This window comes from Paramormyrops kingsleyae, chromosome 5 (assembly GCF_048594095.1).
Source record: "Paramormyrops kingsleyae isolate MSU_618 chromosome 5, PKINGS_0.4, whole genome shotgun sequence".
NCBI classification, from domain to species: domain Eukaryota; kingdom Metazoa; phylum Chordata; class Actinopteri; order Osteoglossiformes; family Mormyridae; genus Paramormyrops; species Paramormyrops kingsleyae.
The window spans coordinates 40,875,014-40,896,963 of NC_132801.1; the positions used below are offsets into that span (position 1 = coordinate 40,875,014).

The following is a 21,950-nucleotide window of genomic DNA, read 5'->3' on the forward strand; positions in this document are numbered from 1 at the left end:
CCATACCTCAAGAAGGACATTGCTGCCTTAGAAAAGGTGCAACGAAGAGCTACGAGAATGATTCCTGGTCTTAGAGGAATGTCTTACGAGGAGAGGTTAGCGGAACTGAATCTGTTCAGCCTTGAGCAAAGGAGACTAAGGGGGGATATGATTCAGGTCTATAAGATTCTAACGGGTCTGGATGCTGTTCAGCCAAATGACTATTTCAATATTAGTCTAAATACTAGAACTCGTGGCCATAAGTGGAAATTAGCGGGAGAACATTTTAAAACAAATTTGAGGAAGCACTTCTTTACACAGCGTGTAGTCAGAGTATGGAATAGTCTTCCTGCTATTGTAGTGGAAGCTAAAACCATGGGTTCCTTTAAATCAGAGCTAGATAAGATTTTAACAACTCTGAGATATTAGCTAAGTTCTCCCCAAACGAGCTTGATGGGCCGAATGGCCTCCTCTCGTTTGTAAATTTCTTATGTTCTTATGTTCTTATGTTCTTAAGTATTTATCACTGGAATTTCAGATTTCCTGGCAGGGAGTGTACTGTATGTGTGGTTAAACATAAGGGATGAATTGGCTTGGATGAAATGAATGACTGCTTATGTGTGTCCTGGATTTTTCATTCATAAAATCTGCATGTGTTTTACAATAATTATATACATACAGTTTGTGTGTAGATTTACAGATAACTAATTAATTATATAGTCCTTGGTCTAGGATGTGTGCTGTAAAAATGGTCAAACCTACCATGTCCTTGGTTTGGACACGACTGCAGTAGCAGTTACTGTCAGAAGTTTCCTGGAGTAACAGAATCTGTTCCAGTTACCTATCCTGCCCATAATGCACAGACAACACAGTACCCACACCATAATGGTAAGTAATGTGTCATGTGTCATCATGTGTACAATGACAATATCACTCGGAGCGCCACCCTGGAACTGATTCTTTAAAAGAAACTGGCCGAATGGGCCCGGGGACATGCAATGAATTATTTTAGTATAGCTAAGGAGACATATGGGGTGGCATAGTGGTGCATTGGTTAGCACTGTTGCCTCACACGTCTAGGACCTAGGTTCAATTCTCAGCTAAGGGTCCCCCCTACAAACACTCCAAAAACTTGCTGAGGCTGAGTGGAGTTACCAAATTGCCTGCATGTGTGTTATTGTGCCCTGTGATAGGTTGCCATCCCTACATACATACAACAACCTTGTATGTATGTACAACAACAACAATCCATACAACCTTGAATAAGAAGGGCAGTTTTGGAAGATGGATGGAAGCTGGAGTGTTCTGCTTTACAGACCACTTAGTACTTTTACTTATGTACAAAACAAAATGTATGCTTTATTTGTTAGTGTGTTTGTGCTGAGATGTCACCCAGTCAGTAACAGTAACGGCTTTAGCCCCTACACATGTCAGTGATGAACCCACCTTGAAGAGGGAGCGGGCGTACTGCTCATTCAGATCGATGTTGATCATCTGCAGCAGATGCTGCACTTCATCGTAGCTCATCTTCCCGTCCTGGTTCTGATCAGCCCGCCTCAGGTAGCCCCGGATCCAGGTGTGGGGAGTCAAGGGTACAACAGTGGAAGGTTGCAAAAGCACAAGAGAGAGAGAAGAATCTGAACTCACAGGCCTGTGACACCACAGACACACAGAAACAGAGTCCTAAACTCATGGGCCTGTGACACCACAGACGCACAGCACCAGAGAGTTCTGTCCTCACAGGCCTATGACTTCACAAACACACAGCTGCAGAGAGTCCTGAACTCATTGGCCTGTGAATTCACAGACACACGGCCGCAGAGTCCTGGGCCTGTGACTCCAGACTGCTCTCACTATGAAAGCTGGTTGACACAGCAGCATGCAGGTACACAGCAGCGACTCATATTTATAACTAAACACACACACAGACACAGAGTCAAAACAGATGAAAACAGGAAATCTTTATAAAGAAGATGATTCACAGAGGCATACACCACAAGTACATTTTGGGACTGTAGCTTTTATGAAACACTAGTTGCATTCAAACCATTGGGCTCAGGCTTAGCCCGGCCTCCTGAGCACAGTGGAGGATATTTATCCAGTTTCTCCTTCTGGGTCATGTTGTTCAGCCTGTCCTGGAGAGTGCGGATCCCATGGATCCAACTCTGAGCCTCCTCCTCAGTGGAGCAGCACAGGTCCAGGCTCTTGCGGGCCCCTTTGAAGACTACAGTGAAGCACTGGCCCTCCGGCAGGGACACCCCCAGCCTTCGCAGTACTTCTGACTGGCAGCCCTCACGCACACACTCCACATCTGCCACTGAGACTGCGTGGGCCCCGGTGGAGGGATGATATATGGAGTGAGAGAAGTAACAAGAGATACAGCACACACTTTAAAATGTCCTCCTTGTTGTGGAATACTTTTATTCATCCAAAAAGAAAATAAACTAAATTATTATATTGTACATAAAATTCTATAATGCTGCACTGATGGACTGTAAACGTGAATGCTGATCTTTAGATAGGGAAGGTCACACCTAATGTGTTTCCTGAATAAGGAAAAATATGCAAAACATCTGATGCTTGTGAAACTATAATGCTTTCCTTGACCGAGCAGAGATTTTTTCTCTCCAAAGCTCTATTTAAGTTAACAACAATAAATTAAATGAAGCTTTATTTGTAAAATTACAGTAGAATGTGTTTTTTTCCACATATTCCATCTTGCTCCCTTTTTTTGAAGGCATACACGCACCTTCCAGAGAAAGCAAAGCTTAAGGGTTACAGCAGTGTTTCCCAACCCAGTCCTCAGGGAACCCCGGACAGTCCACGTTTTTGCTTCCTCTCAGCTCACAGTGCACCTGTACCAGGTATTCAGTGTTCCTAATTGGATGGGAGCTGGGAGGGAGCAAAAACGTGGACTGTCCAGGGTTTCCCGAGGACTGGGTTAGGAAACACTGGGTTAGAGGGCAGAGCCCACACCTCTGGAGCATAAAGGACATTGCTGATATGATTACTCTGCCAAGCATGGAATTCAAACCAAGCACCTTCCACACACACCAACCCCTGAAGAAGAAGAAGGTGACTGACCCAGATGGGAACTGAATTCACAACCCCCAGCCTTGGAGAGTGGTGCCTTATCCATTCGGCCACTGGGCAATCACTTGAAAGTGCATTTTCAAGATGGCCTCCCATCAAAGAGGGAAATATATTTTGCTGAAGAATTACTGCTACGTTTCAGGTACTACAGTATATTCCATTTGTGGAACAAACAGATTACTTCAGAGCACAGATCCTGTGAAGAGTGGAGAAGCCGAGAAGCATGAAGCATGGGGCGTAAAACACAGGCTTCTTGCTGCAGACTTAAATAATAATCATGATAATTTTAACTATGATGGCGGACATAATCAATATTATTTTTCAGTTCACAAAGATGTATACTGTAATTCCAAGCATAACAGTCTCCTAATCCCATCCAACAGGCACAGTATTAAAACAAACTGTGTCTGGAAAGTGGCCAGAAATACCTGGACAAGTTGACTGAACTCTAGCAGGTGGCTTTTCATAAATGCATCAAGGGGAATGTGCAGTGTTGCCATCTTTCATGCATCTGGTGTGACAGTCATGCTTTCAGACTCTCACGCTCATGCAAGAAGTCTTATGGTAATTCAATATTATCCCATTATTTACCTAAAATTAGCTACATCAAAAGTGTAGGTGTCACACCCCGCTCCGTCCGATCCTAATGTGTGCCACGCCCCCTCGTTAACCTCATGTGGAATCCCAGTGTTTTACAGCTGTTTTGGATTGTTGTCATCAGTTCAGTGTATTTAGTCCACGTTTCCGTTTGTATCCCGAGTCCGGTCATTGACATTGTTATGTGGTGTGCTTTGTGTTTTGGCATTAAACTCCGTATTCCCCGATCCCTGGCTTCCGTTCGCCTGATTCCCCGATCCGTTTTGCACGCGACGTGACAGAATGACCGAACTCAGCAGAAAGACGCCTCACCTCACGGAGGAAGAATACCTCAGCGCTACCGACGAGGTACTGCACTGGCTCGTTCAGCCCGAGGTCCTGGAGGATCCCCTGCATCGGGCTCTAGCTTACCGGAGCAGGGACGTGTTAGAGGTGATGTCCCTACCCGGCGATGCGCACCTGACCGAAGAGGTGCGTGACAACCTAAGGCAGCTGAGACGCGGGGTGGCAGAAACCAATATGCGGAAGGCAGCCCTCGCCAGCGGACTGCCTTTTGGTCCGTTCTCCGAGCTGCCGGAGGTGTCCCAAACGCCGCTGCCCACGACAGGTAGGCGGCCAAAGAAGAAGCGGAAGAAACGCGGACAGGGAGACGCACCCGAGGAAGCCCCAACCATCCGCCTGGGAGCTGCTTCTCTCTCCCCAGCTTCTCTCCTTGTTGGTGATCAGGGGGAATCCCTGAGCACCATGGACACCCTCGCAGCGATGCCCCCACAGGTACCCAAAGCCCCCGTCGCAGTGGCTGAGCAGCCGCCTCCATTAGAGGCTTATTTTTATCGGCCAGAGTATCTGGGGCACGGCGGCATACGCGCCGTAAGAGACGCTATACCCCGGGTCCCTAAAGCCCTCAAAGGGACAACGCCTGCTCGCCCGACGCCCATCCTGGTGCCGATTCCGGACCTGCCTGCGTCATCGCCAGCTGCTACTGCCGCCGCGCTGCCCGCGGCACCGCCTGTTCTGCCTGCAGCACCCCCTGTTGGCTCGGAGTCGGCGGCGCCGGCAGCGCCCCCCGAGGTTCCTGTGGCGCCGGCAGCGTCCCCCGAGGTTCCAGTGGTTCCTGCACCGCCTGTCCTGACTCCAGTGCTCCCCGTGACTCCAGTGCCTGAGCTCCCAGCTCAGTCTCCTGCCCCAGAGGCGCCCCCAGAGGCGCCTGTGTTGTCTCCTGCCCCAGAGGCGCCCCCAGAGGCGCCCGTGTCGTCTCCTGCCCCAGAGGCGCCCCCAGAAGCGCCCGTGTCGTCTCCTGCCCCTGCGGCGCCCCCTGCTGGCCGCACGCCCGAGGTGCCTGCGGCTGCGCCCCCAGTGACTCCCGTGCCTGCGGCTGCGCCCCCAGTGACTCCCATGCCTGCAGCTGCGCCCCCAGTGACTCCCGTGCCTGCAGCTGGCCGCATGTCCGCGGCCCCGCCTGAGGCCGCCGCTCTGCCCGTGGCCCCGCCTGAGGCCGCCGCTCTCCCCGCGGCCCCACCTGAGCTCCCCGCGGCCCCGCCTGAGCTCCCCGCGGCCCCGCCTGAGCTCCCCGCGGCCCCTGAGCTCTCAGCTCAGCCCCCCACGACTCCCTATGTTCCTGTCCCCGAGGAGGTCCCGGACTGCTGCCCTGATGCTCCTCCCTCCATAGTGGAGTCGGAGGGGGAGCTTGAGTGGGACCCCTCGGGGATTGCCTTGGCTACCCCCGTGGCTTCCCCTGTGACTGCCCCCTTGACTTCCCCTGTGACTCCTCCACCGTCACCCCGGTGTGACAGACCCCGGCCAGGTCCCCGCCTATCAGTCTCCCGGAAAGGGCGGGGACACCTGCGTCGGGCCCAGGTCCCGCCCGCCCTGCCCCCTGGCTCGCCCGTTCGGCCCCTAGCTGTCGCTCGGTGGCTGCCTGCGGGTCCTCCGGCTCTGGGTCGGCGGTCCCCTCCAGGTCCCCCCCGGTGCCTCGGTGCCGGTCCTCGGCGTCGTCTCCGGCTCCGTGTCGGTCGCCTCCCGGCCCCCCTGCTTTGGCGGGGCGTCGGACGGCGGCTTCGCCGGCTACGGCTGCGCCGTCGCCTGCCGCGGCTTCCCCCTCCTACCTGCCTCCGCTGGTGTTCCCTCCTGCTCCCTCCGTGTCCCCTCCGTCTCTCCCTCGTCCTGTTCCCTCGGCCCCTGTGTGGTTCCCTCCTGCTCCCTCCTCCCTGTCGCCTGCGGTCCCTCCGGCCGCTGCCCGTCGCCCGCCTGGGCTCTCTCGGGCTCCCCTGGCTCCTCCTCCCTTTCCCTCCGTCCCGCCTGTTTTTGCTCCTTGTCCCTCTGTTCCTCCTGTGGTTCCTGTGTTCACTCCTGGCCCCTTTGTGTCGCCGTTCGGTGTTCCTTCTGTGCCCTCTGTGTCTCCCTTCTTTGTCTGTCTGTCTGCGTTCCCTGTCCATTGTTGGGTTTTGTCTTGGTTCCTGTTCTTATTCCTGTTCTGTGTCTCTATCTTGTTTCCTGTTTCTCGTTGATGTTTTTGGTTTTTGTCTTTCAGGTCCTGTTCCCCGGTCTCGTCTCGTCCGTCGCCTCCTCTCGGGCGCGCCCGGTGTGCGCGCCTTTGGGGGGGGGTTCTGTCACACCCCACTCCGTCCGATCCTAATGTGTGCCACGCCCCCTCGTTAACCTCATGTGGAATCCCAGTGTTTTACAGCTGTTTTGGATTGTTGTCATCAGTTCAGTGTATTTAGTCCACGTTTCCGTTTGTATCCCCAGTTCGGTCATTGACGTTATGTGGTGTGCTTTGTGTTTTGGCATTAAACTCCGTATTCCCCGATCCCTGGCTTCCGTTCGCCTGATTCCCCGATCCGTGCTGCACGCGACGTGACAGTAGGGCTAGTTTGCAATCCCTATAGACTATTTACTAGGGGTGTAAATCACAGCTTTCCTCGCGATACGATACAGTAAGCCAACGGTTCGATTTTTTTTTTGATACCTCAGAAATTCCCATGATACGATGCGATACGATTCAATTCAGTTCGATACTGGGGATAGTAGTCAAAATGATGAAATTTCACACAATCCTTTACATTTCAATGGATTAAAAAAGGCAAATATAATTATGTCCCATAAATCAAGCAAAATAAAGTGCAATAAGGTAAAAATAAAAACTTTGGTTGGATGTAGATTAACATGGTGAATAATTTTTATTTTGAATCAAGTCTTCTCCAGACAAATACAAAAGTGCAACAAAAAGTATGTCCATAACTGACATGACCTGCTCGTATGACCCTCTTGTGTGCTACGCCCCTCATTAACTTTGCATTCCCGATTGTTCCCAGCTGTTTCTTATTGTTTCGTCTAGTCCTGTGTATTTAAGTCCACGTCACAGTCTGTCGCCCAGATCTGTCATTGAAGTTTTCCCCGTGTTGTGTGCTGTGCTTGCAATAACCCCCCCCCCCCGTTTGTTGGATTTCCGTCTGCCTGACCCTGATTCCTCGTTCCCTGCTTGCTCTCCCTATGCTGGGATACAACAATAACAAGTTAAATAAAGTTCAATAAAGTCATAAAAAACATTGCATGGACAGACATGTAGAATGAGGAAGATCAACACAACATGACTGACTTCTGCGGTGAAACAAGTACAGTCTAACTTCGTTACAACATACCTCGGGGGACATTAAGAATTTGTACGTTATAACCATAGTACGTTGTAACCAAGTCCGTCAAAATGAATGATAGAACACAAAATGTATATTAAAAAAACCCTCAAGTTGACACTATGACATACAGCTTGTGTAGTTTGAAGAATATAGTTCCTATTCTGAATAGGAACTGTATTCTTCAAACTAGGTTAATATCAGTTACTCACAGACAGCCGACATAACGCAAAATCCATTGCCAGCTTATCGTTCAAATCGCCTTACTGTAACCTAATGTCAAACTGAAATTATACACCTGTATAATTCAATTGGCTGAAATAAATTTTGATACATGTGTTAGACACCTGTCTTTTGTTAATTTCTTTCACTATATGTCACACAATTACACCAATAACCACGATAATTCTGAATTATTTCCACCTTGTCGGTCAGCAAAATCAGTTTCCTTTTTGCAGGCATCTTGCTTGATATGCGGCAGCATGACACCATGCAAAACCATGAAAAAACGGGGGCTGCAATCAAGGAGTCCGGCCGGCGTGGAATGCTTCGTGAGGATAGGTTCATACAGTTAGGCGTTGCTAAGCGATGTAGATGGCCGGCAACAGCCGATTCTGAATTGTGCGCGCGCTCGGAAGATGAGGCTGTACGTTGTAACGAAGGTCAGTTTGCCTATTTTCCTCTGAAAATCATACCTCATATCGAAGTTTACGCTGTAAAGGTATACGTTCTAAGCGATACCGGCAAACGGAATACTGCATTACGCGAATTCGGGACATTGAAATTTGAATGTTGTATTCGTGTAGACGTTATAAACGGGGTACATTGTACCGAGGTTCGACTGTATGTCAGTATTCTTCTTTGAGAGGTTTTTTTTTAAAAAAAAATTAAATGGTCAACATGTTCAGGAGATTGTGGGCTCTGAGCGTAGCATCCAATGTCACCTGCTGTATTAAACACACACTCTGAAGGTATGCTAGCTTGTGAGCTACTTGTAAATGACCAAGTCAGAATGATCTACTGTTATGATCGCTGGTCGGCGAACAGGCAGGAAGCGGGGAAGGACGAGGCAGGTAGGCGAGGATGCAGGAAACGGGGTTTTATTAGGGAAAGACAGGGCAGACGGCGATGAACATCAATGACGGATCTGGGGAAAACGGCTTCAGATGCGGACTAAATACACAAGACCAGCCGAAATAACAGGAAACAGGTGATCACAATCGGGGTAGTACGCGTAGGTAATGAGGGGGCGTGGCACACACGAGGATCGGACGAGCAGGTCATGACATCTACCTACTATAAAAATATAAAACATATATTTATGTATAAAAATATTGAGTATTCTTTAATATTTATTATTACTAGTATTATTATTATTATTATTATTATTATGAATCATTTCCCTTTGGGATAAATAAAGTATTTTTGAATTGGAATTTGGATTTTAAGTTCCTTCACCTTTCTATTTCTCAGCTCGCTTTTCGGAGGGAAGTTAATGTCGTAGTTTTTATGAACAGTCCGAAAATGCCGCTCCACATTTCCCTTCTTCGGAATACCAATGGTACACTGACAGATGAGTCAAATGCACTTCGAATATGACATGGTGAAATAAAACAGTCCTCCTCCCATTCCATATGGAAGTGGTCAGTTTTTGGCTTCTTACTTGGTCCAGCTCCCCCATTCATTTTTATACCTTTTCTTAAGTTTAGTAGAAATAAATTGGAGGCTAACTAGGCGACTCGGTAGGTTGCAGTAGCTGGCACGGTTGAACGCATCATCCATCCTCTATTTTTTATGCCATACAATCTACCCACACTACCTTTGCAATCGACCAGTAGATCGCGATCGACGTATTGGGCAGCCCAGGTGTAGACCATGTATACGTCGGAGTGGATTATGAAAACAATACTGGAGCAGGCCAGAAAATAAAAACGCATGTATCGATATTTATGCGGTTACATCAATGCATCGGATCGTTTGCCGTTGAATCGAAATATCGATACAAATCGATGTATTGTTACACCCCTACTATTTACAAACTAATACACAAATTTAAATGTGTTTGCAGACTTGTCTCAAATTAAAAATCTCACTCCAGTCAGGTGACCAAATTTGGTAACCCTGTAAAGGGCAGCTAAGCAATCAGGGACTAGGGAACAAGTACTACTTTTCCACAGAACAACATGTTCTCCATGGCTCACCAAACTGCATCATTTTTACAAGGACTTCAAATTGTCCCACCAGCAAGGTACACAGATGCCACCGGCATGAGTTCTGCCTCTGTCCGACCAGCATGTCCAAAAATAATTCAATTAAACTGAAGAATTCAGTTAAACTGAAGCTAGATATATAAAAATTAAACAGGAATATGTTTTAAAATAACTAATAAACTACACAGAAAATTAACTAAAACTAAACTGAAGTTCAAATGAAAATTGGAAATAATATCAAAAGTATAATACTGTGCCCTACAAAAAAAAAGGTTATTTTTGTATGATTTATTTCTTAAAATTAGATTTTAGCTTGCAGTCCATTCATGTGCTGTCTTTTTCATGTTCTGAAATTTTTATGGGTAATCCTAAGGGAATTTAAGCAAAAATGGAGCCTTGAAGCAAAGCAATAATGACTTGAATTATATCACGATAATCATTATTGTGATAAATTATTTAGCGATATTGGCCAGCAACTTTCTGAGGGTCAGGAACTTAATAGAAATAAATGAAGTCAAAAGCTAAGGAGCAGCTGTCAGAAGTGGGACTGCTCTAGGAGCCTGCAGCTGAAACCTTGCAGAATTTAGGTTATTTATAGCAGTTTTCCACAGGCATACAGGAAGCGGGTTGTACCAAACCTGTATTACGAAAAAACACAAGTAAAACTGCAGTGGTGGCCTAATGGTTAGGGAAGCGCCCTTGTAATTGAAAGATTGCTGGTTTGACTCCTTAACCAGCAAGGGACCACTGAGGTACTGTGAGCAAGATAACATCCCCAAGCACTGCTCCCTGGGTGCTGAATTAGCTGTCCCCTGCTATGTCACATACAGTATGGGTTAAATTCAGAGGACACATTTTGTTGTTGTGCATTGTGGTATGTTACTACTGAAAAGAAAGAAGGGTTGGCTCAGTTCTGCAATACATCAACAACTGGAATACACGAATACAGCATCGTCTATGACCAATATATGTATAACTGAGGTTGATGTGATACTAAGCCTAGCTAAACTCAAAATAAATAAATCGCAGGGGCCTGATGGCATCTTACCTTTAGTCTTGAAAGAGATGAGGGATATTATTAGCCAACCTTTGACTTTAATATTCCAGAAATCGTTATCTGCGGGTGTGGTACCATCAGATTGGAAGCATGCTAATATAACACCCATATTCAAAAAAGGGGATAGAAGTAATCCAGCAAACTATAGGCCAATCAGTTTAACTAGCATTACTGGAAAAATAATGGAAGCTATAATTCAAGTGAAAATGGTAGATTACCTAGATGCAAATAACATTATAAAGGATAGCCAACATGGATTTAGGAGAGGTAGATCCTGCTTAACGAATCTGCTTGAGTTCTTTGAGGAAGCTACAAGTGAAATTGATCACAAAAAGGCCTATGATGTGATTTACTTAGATTTCCAGAAAGCTTTTGATGTTGTCCCCCACAAACGGCTCTTGTTAAAGCTTAAAGCTGCAGGAATAGGAACTGTGGCAGCTTGGATCAAAAACTGGCTAACTGATAGGAAGCAGCGAGTAGTTATTAGAGGCACTATGTCACAGTGGGCCTCCGTTTATAGTGGGGTACCGCAGGGTTCAATTTTAGGACCACTATTGTTCCTAATTTACATTAATGATATTGACACAAATACATACAGTAAACTGGTTAAATTTGCAGACGACACTAAGGTGGGCGGGGTAGCAGATACTAATCTAGCAGCTGAGAGTCTTCAACGGGATCTGGATTTAATTAGCGAATGGGCTGATACTTGGCAGATGAAATTTAACACAGATAAATATAAGGTAATCCATGCAGGGAGCAGAAATATACAGTACAGATATTTTATGGGTTCCACTGAAATAAAGGTAGCTGATTACGAGAAAGATCTCGGTATGTATGTTGATGCTTCCATGTCCCACTCTCGCCAATGTGGGGAAGCAATAAAAAAGGCGAACAGAATGTTGGGTTATATCTCTAGATGTGTGGAGTTTAAGTCAAGGGAGGTGATGTTACACTTATATAATTCCTTGGTAAGACTCCACCTAGAATACTGTGTGCAGGTTTGGTCACCATACCTCAAGAAGGACATTGCTGCCTTAGAAAAGGTGCAACGAAGAGCTACGAGAATGATTCCTGGTCTTAGAGGAATGTCTTACGAGGAGAGGTTAGCGGAACTGAATCTGTTCAGCCTTGAGCAAAGGAGACTAAGGGGGGATATGATTCAGGTCTATAAGATTCTAACGGGTCTGGATGCTGTTCAGCCAAATGACTATTTCAATATTAGTCTAAATACTAGAACTCGTGGCCATAAGTGGAAATTAGCGGGAGAACATTTTAAAACAAATTTGAGGAAGCACTTCTTTACACAGCGTGTAGTCAGAGTATGGAATAGTCTTCCTGCTATTGTAGTGGAAGCTAAAACCATGGGTTCCTTTAAATCAGAGCTAGATAAGATTTTAACAACTCTGAGCTATTAGCTAAGTTCTCCCCAAACGAGCTTGATGGGCCGAATGGCCTCCTCTCGTTTGTAAATTTCTTATGTTCTTATGTTCTTATGGAGTCACCCAAACCAAGTGTACAATTTATGATGAGAAATAGAACAATCAGTACATAAAGAAATATCAGTCTCTGATTTACCATTTCTAAACACCTCTAAAAACATCATAACTGCTTTAACAATAGAGTAATTTCAACAACCTTAACTGCCTGGTGACAAATCAACAAAATCTTCAAATTTATAATAAAGCCTTGTAAATACACCCCAATTTGGCACAACCCAGACTTTCCACTCAACAAAATTTCACTTTTTTAGTATCTGCAAACATAAGGGTATCACACACCTCCATTACATGTTCCTGAATACCACATTTGTCACCTTCCAACAATTATAGCCATGGCAAAAAGTTTTGAGAATGACATAAATATTAATTTTCACAAAGTCTGCTGCCTACGTTTTTATTATGGCAATTTGCAAATACTCCAGAATGTTATGAAGAGATCTGTGGCCTGTACTACAAAGCGGGGTTACTGGCTTATAGGGGTAACTTTACAAGTAACATGGTGATGTGTGGTGTAACTTCACGATTAACCCGTACTACGAAAGATGGGTAGGTTTTACTCGAGACATGTTGCTATGGCAATTTACGCTAAGTTTCAAACCTGCTCCGAGCAGTTTTTGTTCTTGGTTAAGTCAAGGTTTCTGTGTAAGCCAGCCCTGTATGAGCACCGGGCTCTCTCTAATATGTATGAAATGGAGCAATGGCATATACTATACATATAATGTATTAATTAATAACTGTTAGAGAGAAAGTTATTCTGAAAATCCATGGGGTGTCCATTGTTTCCTGTTGTCCACTGATCGAAGCACACTTCACTAGATATGCCTGTCTTGTCTAGTTTTAAAGATATTAACCCATTCATGTATTGTCCCATTGCACAGTATACGGATACATTTGAACATTCAAAACTTAAAATTTGTATGTAAAGCAATCTGGGAAACAAAGGGGTGTGCAACATTCGCCATGAGCCCAAAATGTTAAACCACCATGTCATTACAGCTGAAAGGACCTATTATATTAGCTATTAATACGATTTGGCACAAATCACAAAATGGTTTGAAGCGCAAAAATAATCGGTGTGCATCAATGTCTGTGTACTGGACATTACAATTCTGTCATTAAAAACGCCCCACCTTCTGTTAAAAGTTATTAAAGCCATAAAACTGAATATCGAATATGAGGCTAACTTAACTGCGGTGACAGGTTCCTAGTCGTTTTCTCACTACACATATGCTTCTGATTTGTCCTGTTGTAAATCATTTGTTTGTTAAACAATGGCTCACCTTCTATTAAGTGTAATATGAACAGACACCTTTTTCTTATTAGTTGTAGAACATAGAAACACACTATTAAGTGGAGGCTAGACACAACAAATCTTTCATAATGAGTAGAAATATAAATACATAGCCCTACCACTTGACATGATGTTTTTATATTTCATCTTGACTTGCTGCCACGTACGCTTTCCACTACTATTGCATTTGAAATCATATCAGTTAAGTCAGGGGTGTCAAACTCATTTTAGGGTGAGGGCCGGATGAGAAGAAATGTGACCATGTGCGGGCCGAATTTATTATTATTTTTTTTTAATCATAGTGCATCAAATTACAACAAATACACTATATTCTGTAAAACTGCATTTAACAAGTCCTCAGAAACTGTTCATTAACACTCTTATTCCTTTTTAATACTACTACTACTAATAATAATGATAATAAAAAAGATTTGATATTTAATACTATTGTTCAAATCATCCCGCGGGCCGTATTGGACACCATAGTGGGCCGTATTGGGCCCGCGGGCCGTATGTTTGACACCCCTGAGTTAAGTTATTGTTAACATTATGCATTTACTCGGTCGGCAATACATTGCCAACAAGCCTGCCTGCTTTTGTTGGTTGCAGTGGTATTGGACTTTCTTTGCAGCGTTGATTTAAACTTCTCATAACCCTGCACAATTAGCATGCAGTCTTCCTCCGTGGAGATCGTGCCATGAGTCAAACGGTGACTTGCGCTGCCGAACATGCTCCATTTATGTGAACGCGCACAAACTCCAATGCAGTTAACACCGATTTAACAAATCAACTTCTTAACTGGCGTTGTAGTACTGATTAGCACCGATTGAGACAACCCAATTTTGTCAACCCCGCGTTCGCAAATTAACTTTGGGTTAAATCTGATTTGGTTAAACCCCCTTCTTAGTACAGGCCACAGATGAATTGCAATTTATTGCAAAGTCCGTCTTTGCCATGAAAATGAACTTAATCCCAAAAAAAACATTTCTACTGCATTTCATGCATTCATGATGGACAAACAAAAACGCACAAATTCTGACAAACTCTAACCATTGATTATGCAAGAATGGGCTGCCATTAGTCAGGATTTGGCCCAGCAGTTGATTAACAGTAAGCCAGGATGAATTGCAGAGGACTTGAAAAAGAAGGGCCAACACTGCAAATATTGACTCTTTGCATAAACGTAATGTAACTGTCAATAAAACCCTTTGACACTTACAAAATGCTTGTAATTATACTTCAGTACATCATAGAAAGATCGGACAAAAAGATCTACAAACACTGAAGCAGCAAACGTTGTGAAAACCAATACTTGTGTTATTCTCAAAACTTTTGGCCATGACTGTCATCCAAAAGTATGACATTGGGAAAGGGACCAAACCCCATACTTCAAAAAAGTTTAGGGCTCATTTACCACCGCACTCGACATGCCTGTAAACTAAACCCACGGAATGACACACATAAACAAACTCACACATGCACAGACACACACTGACACTACAACTCCTCAATGCAATCATACCTCAATTGCTGCATCTCATAAGCTCTCACAACTTCACAGAAATTGTGGGGTTGGTTGAGTATTAAACAAAGAAATGGCTTCAGTATAATTAGTTTTATTTCTAGGGATAGATTGAAAGTTGTAGAGCTAATTTATTTGTCTTATCTTTAGAGAAACCAACATGAATACACATTAAGTACTGAAAATGAGCAAAAACTGTTCTTGATAAAGATTTACATGAAGAAGAAAAAATGAACACATCTTTAGCTAAACAGTATTATAAAACAATAACAGAAAGTATTTATTTGTTTTTATTTTATATGTTTATTTTAGTTTTGGAAGCAGCATTTATTTTTGTTTAGTTGTGTTTTTTTCATATCTTGTTTCATTTCTGTTTATGAAAATGTTTTCTTATACTTTTCATTTCAGTTTTCATTAATAATAACACCAGAAAACACCAAAAGTACAGTTCGTTGGTGGATTCTTTCTTTGACTGCCCCTTGAGATTTAAAGTGGAAACCCTAATTGCTGGAATATGTGGCTTATAAGCACTTTCATTCCATATGTTCTATGGAATGGAAATGCTTTAAATGGTGAACTAAGTTGTATTGCCAGTTTTAGTTGGCAGGAGTTTCCATCTGTTGCCAAAGTACTGCCCCACCACTCACGTCTTATGACACAGTAAAGTACTGTCACAACTTGTTTATCCACAATATCTCCTTTTTTAAGATATATTGTGGCTGCTGAGCTGTTGCTTTCTTCACCTACACTTGAAGCTCCCTCTGAGGGATCACTTGTCTCTTTCAAGATATTACCAGAACAGTAGCATGTGGGGTGCTCCGCTAACTCAATTAACCTTGTTGTGAATTTGTTGGGTTTAGGTTGTCCATTCTTAAAAGACTACCATATGATTGACTGGAATTGTTTCTTTGATGTGTGTTGATGTGTGCTATCAAACCATGTTCCTTACAGACAGTTTAGCAAAGTTTCTCATGTTCTTATCACTTAAATTTTGTACGACGATAAATGCAATCTGATATCGCCTAGTCCTACTCTCAGATCGAAGTTGATAGTGATATCATAACTATTAAAAGTGAACAATACATGAGGAAACCAGTTGCTACGTAAAATCAGACCAGTTCCTGGCAATTTTAATTTCAATACAATATATTTATTTAAACCCTTTATTAATTAGTTTTAGTCTACTACAGTTTCTAACTGTATCTCATGCTCTCCATTGGAGTCTCAAAGCAAATTGAATGCTCTCCCATAGTGTCATGTCCCAAAACCAGACCAAGCCCAGACCAGTGACCCTGCCCATGTCCTCATTTCTGAAACTGATTTCCAGTTTCATTATAATTTATAATTGATCCTTTATTGTCCCCATGGGAAAATTCTTTTTATGCCTCCCTCAACTTGCTCTTTGTAGAGCAAGCTGTCCACAAAGGGCAGCCACCTGTTGGGGCACCCAGGGAGCTGGGGGTTAATGGCCTTACTCAAGGACTCACAGACATGCTGAGGGTTTGAACCGGCAACCTTGTGATTACAGGCACACAGGCTTAGCCCACTGAGCCACACACTGCTAATTATTTTATTTGTACGATTCACACCCTGCAGCTTACCTTGAGGTATTGTGTTTTCTCCCTTGTGATTATATTTTTCCATGTTACTGTGTGTTCAACCCCTTCGTTGACTTCTTGACCCTGTGTTTTAATTAAAATTTGGGTTCTGTTCTGCCCTGGTTTATTCATCACCTGTACTTCCTGGTCAGTATATATACAAAGAATGGAAATCAACAACCTTACCTACCCACTGAAACCCACCCTCCACCAGCAGTAGAGAAATACACCCCTGTATTGGCTGGCTTTCCTATGCTTTAGTCCACATTTCCCCCACATATCTGCATTTAGCCTGGCTAGGCCACTTCTCTAGTTTTCATCCTGCGCTTTATGTCCTGGTCTCAGCTGAGCCCTATAGAGCTTTTCTGACACAGGCTTCCATTACCTGTGAGCCGTTGAACATCTGGGAAAGATTTGTTTACTAAAGCCAAACATGCTGCAAATACAATTTCAGATTTAAATTGAGAACAGAAGATGTTCTTCTTCTTTTCCTGTAATAAGTGAATATTATTGCCAGAGGATTTGTTTGCTTGTGTATATTTCAAATAAGCTGTTAATTACGCCATCTTCTTTAAACACATGCACATAAATAAATGAATGCATGTAAATATTGAACCAGACTTCCTCATGTTTGCACATTTCAGTTTTTCAGCATGCTGAAAATATTACATGCTGCCATTCAGCATTCATTGGATGGGCAGGATAAGATGGAGGACAGGAATCAAAATCAAGAATAGTGGGCACTAAGGTCTTCAGCTACAGGGTCCTTATATAATGGAATGATCTGCCAACTCATGGTCGGGATGCTGAATTGATCTGTCTTTAAATCTTGCCTGGAGACCAGTTACTTAAGTTTAGCTTACCCACTCCATAACACATAACACACTGTGACTGTAGCTGCTGGTGCTGCTGCACGTGCCATTTTGGTTTACTATGCTTGTCATTAAAGTGTCTGCATGTTCTGGCCGCCCATGCTCTCTGCCTTCCTTCCCACATGTCCGGATGGTGCCCGAGGTGGGTACCATCTGAGCAGGAGTCCTGGTTCAGTCCTATAGAAGCATGACATTGTTGATGCAGCTTACGAATGGTGACATCATGAGTGCAGCCTTCAATTTGCCAGCTTACACAGACCTGCTTAGAGAACTGACTCGCTGATGGACTCTGACTATGAACACAGTTTACACTTTGCTTTTATTAAAGCAGACTCATTTCACTGGTATTCCATAATGTGTTGGGCAGCCAGTTGTCCTTGGATCCACAGAGGTGTTTTTTTCCCCTTAGGAGTTTTTGGTTTCTCTCCTGTATTGTCTTCTGGCATTCTTACTTTCCCTTTTCCCTGTTTCAATCACCAGTTCGTATAAACGATGTAGTAATGGATTGCATTGGGGTGACTGTGTTGTGAAAGACACTATAGAAAAATAAGTTGAAAGTTGAAAATCATGTCTAAAGCATTCTTGCAGACTGTAATAATGTAAATGGATGGTCACTAATGATGGATGAAGCATTTGGGTGTCTTCAGTGCAAAAGTGGACAGGATAATGTATTGGTGGTCAGAGAGCAAAGCCTTTCCTCTGCGTCCAGTCAGCAATCAGATGAGAGTTCGACATGGCCAAAAATACTCTTGTTGAGGCCTGGCAGCAATTTATGGTTACCTTGATGTGCTTGAACCTTCCTACAACAGGGAAAGCTGAGATTCTTTCCTGTATTTAGCTCAATGGAGAAAGCCACAATTTAAGGGAGCACTCCATGAGCTGAACCAGATCCTCTCATTTGAGTCTGCTTCAGACAAGGAGTAACCCCCGTCTGTACTTAGGAGATTTTAGCTGTGCTTGTAGTTTCCTTAATGGCTTCCATCCAAAGCAAAGTAAACCGCCCATAAGATTTTTCCACCCTGTTTTGAGTTTCCATTATGTTCCTTTGCATTGGCTGGGAGCTGGAAGCACTATACTTGCATAACTTGCCAGGTTTCAATTCCAATTCAATGGTCAAAGAAGAGCCAATCAGAGCAATGGAATTCATTTAGGGCAGCCCCTCCTGCCAGACTTTGTAATAAAAGGGTGAGGCTAGCATATAGCATTTCTTTGCATTCTATGAATACTATGCACGAGTGGATGGGCCTGATTTTGGTTCACTGAGTATCTTACATGTCTTCTGTCTGGTTTATCACCAAACCACTTGTAGGAGATTCCACACTTCATTCAGCTTATCTCTGAACTTCTTCTCACTAGAAATCCTGAATTCACAGAAATCACCACACACTTATCGTTTTTATAACAGCTAACTGTTTAACTGCCCCCTCCCAGCACACCCTATCCCGGTCCCTTCTCCCAGCACAACCTATACGTGCCCTCCTCCCTCCCAGCACACACTATCCCTGCCCCCCTCCAAGCACACCCTGTCCCTCATCCCAGCACATCCTATACCTGCCCCTGTCCAAGCACACCCAATCCCTGTCCCTCCTCCCAGCATACCCCATCCCTGTCCCCGCACTCACAGCTCTGCCGTGCCTTGGCTCTGCTTGAGGTCTTACTCGACTCGCACCACACTGTCAGCCCATCGTCCAGCAGGCGTAAGTGCCGGCTCTTCTGCCAGCGTGTTGATCGCACCTTAACCATTCTGGAGCCTTGTGTCATCAGCCAAATATCCTCATCATCCTGAAGCCCTAGGAGGGAGAGAATAGCGCTATAAGCCTCACATGAAACTCCAAAACCATAAGATTATTCTGCAGAATCACTTGGAACATGGAAATCAATAGGGGTGTAATGATACAACTATACAATATCATGAGACATGATACTGACTTCACAAGAACAAGATGAGAGATATTTAACAATATTTTAAGGAAAACTTCAAAGAGGAAATATATTCCTGGAAAGCAGCCTTTTATTTGATTAATTTGAAAGACAAAAAATGCTAAATAATGGAGATGTATGGTGAAATGTGTTAAATAATCATCATATGCAGTAAAGAACAGAACAAATATCTAGCACCATAAAATATTTCACCACAAACTCAAATGACAGACTTCTCTCCTATTTGACTTCTCAATTGAGCATAAAATAGAATTTAAATAAAACGATATAAATAACAAACATAAAACTTTTTTTTAATGTTTTATTCACCGGTGCAATGGATTTAAGTAAAGAGCTATGATGGTGCTGCAAATGGCTTTGCATAGTAGTAGCATTAGTCGCTGTGTACGGCATTATTTTCCTACAATGCTTACCGATGGTTCGTGTTTTGTCTGTCACCCTTTCGCTGTTTATATTTTCCACTGGGCACCCAAAATGTTGCCACACAAGAGATTTAAAAGTGTCTGGGGCATCTACTATGGTAATTTCATCAGACTCCGACATACTTACTGCAGCTGGTTTGCAGCGCCTTCACGAGACTGCTTTTCACTCCGACGAGAAATCTCATGTTATATGTTATCATCTCGTGACATGAGATCTCATTACACCCCTAGAAATCGGTGCTGTCTAATGGAGACACATTAATCCCCTTTTTGAGGAGGAAAGGGAGAGTAACATGTCTAGTTGTGAAGAACCTAGAGAATCTCACTGCTATGAATTGTGTCATTTTACTTTCCTGGAAAAACCACAATCCTGATATTGGGGTAAACCTACTGCTCTCTCTGCAGCTGAGAGCATATTAATAATTTTATATTTATATTACATTGTGGGTGTGTTTAAAATTTTGAGTCAAAATTCCCTATGGAGTGTGTGTGTGTGTGTGTGTGTGTGTGTGTGCAAGTTTTCCCTTTTGGGTCCAAGTAAGTGGCATCCTACTATCTGAAAATAATAATCCCAAATATAAAAACAATACAGTCACTTTTACTCCATCAATGTGCTATACTGTAGATCCCTGGATACAACAAAGGCTATATATGATTGCTTACTACTGCTCTGTGCATGGGCCAGTTTTCATTGGCTTTCACATCAACATACGTGAAAAAAACACTTTATAAAGCTACATAAAGTATTTCACATACTTATATGCTACATACTTTATTATATTTGTCCTCAAGTCAGTTGCTCTATTGCTGGGGATGCAAATCCTGCCTCCGCATTGTCAATGTGTGCAGTTTGCATGTTCCCCTTATGTTGAGAAAGCAGACATCAAAAGGACCACTCCAAGAAAAAATGTGGCCAGAAAGGAAATGTTTGCTTGAGTCCCACTAAGGAAACCAAGCACATTTGTACTAGACTTAAGTTCACCGCACCTCTCTAACTGAAACCTTATCAACTGAAACTTAGGAAAAGCAACAGTCAATGTATGTGAGTTAAAAAGAAACTGAGAAGAAGGAGCTTAAATATGGAACTGTGTTATACCACCAAATATTTCACATTAATCTTTGTGTTAACCAAGAAATATCCATGGCATCAACACCAGTGCTCGATGGGAAATGACTATAACTAAAAACCAATTATCCCTGACTGACTTGTGATCAACCAGAAAAAATGGAGACTAGCTTTTTGAAATACTTTCAGCTGTAGGATAGATAAGACAAGGAAGGTGTGATGTTGTTTCTCCAACCATCTTCATACTAGATATTGCAGCGTAGGTACTATGCAATCCATTTACAGTTCTTGGTACCCACTTAATTGCTGTTTAAATAATTAAGTAAAACTCTCACCTTCAAGTAACATAGAAGTATAAATCATTTCTAAATATAGCATTCAAAATATTCATGACATAGTGCTGAGTTCAGAAATGAGGATTATGCACCCAGCACATTAGCTGATTAAGTGATCAAAGCAGCTGTGTGAGTTGTTGGTCGAATAAATCAGGCTGTATTAAAATGGCCATAAAATTTACTGCATGTCTTCATGTCTGAATCACTCTGTGTGATACAGCCCTATGTCTCTGACATGGTGGCACTCACATTTAAGCCAACATCCCACCCTTTATGCAACCATAACTTCTTGAAAATCCACCCAGTACAAGCAGTACTACAACAATAGTTATAATTAGCATAAGTACATATAATTTAGCATATTATATATAAAGTCAAATTTAGCAAGTGTGCTTTTTTTGAAGCCAGCATTTATAGGCAACTAGATGTTTCTGCTGCAGGTGGAGGAACAACTAAAACATTTGTATAAAAAAGCTAAATATTGGTGACATAATCTTAGGCTCTCCATGCACTAACGTTTTACAGCAAATTTTAGATGTCTGTAATGTTGCCGACTTTTAACGATTCACTGAAAGATTAAGGGGAAATAAGATGATTTTAAGGGTCACATGAAGCAATAAAAGCAAACCCAGCATCAGTGATCCTGTATCATACACCAGCATTCAATCATTTGATCAGCCAGGGCTGAAGCTCTAACTACAGACATGGGAGACCTTTAGACTCCACATAAGGACAGCTTCTTGCAATGGCTTTGCTGAGTAGATTTACTGTATACATACATAAGGCAATGTAGCGGGAGAACATTTTAAAACAAATTTGAGGAAGCACTTCTT

At 43.2% G+C, this 21,950-nt stretch overlaps 1 protein-coding gene across 2 annotated transcripts in view; it reads right to left on the reverse strand.

The window, feature by feature from the left end:
• The window catches only part of LOC111840031 (1-phosphatidylinositol 4,5-bisphosphate phosphodiesterase delta-3-A-like), a 52,923-nt gene that overhangs the window by 25,692 nt on the left and 5,281 nt on the right, over positions 1 to 21,950 (reverse strand). The window contains exons 2-4 of one of the 2 annotated variants that reach the window (XM_023804418.2): positions 18,976 to 19,143; positions 2,074 to 2,302; positions 1,426 to 1,555 (exon numbers count right to left, since the gene is read on the reverse strand). In XM_023804418.2, coding sequence (XP_023660186.1) covers positions 1,426 to 1,555; positions 2,074 to 2,302; positions 18,976 to 19,143 — 527 coding nt within the window. Of the gene's footprint in view, positions 1 to 1,425; positions 1,556 to 2,073; positions 2,303 to 18,975; positions 19,144 to 21,950 lie in introns of those variants that run through there. The other variant, XM_023804419.2, reaches the window with a different exon arrangement.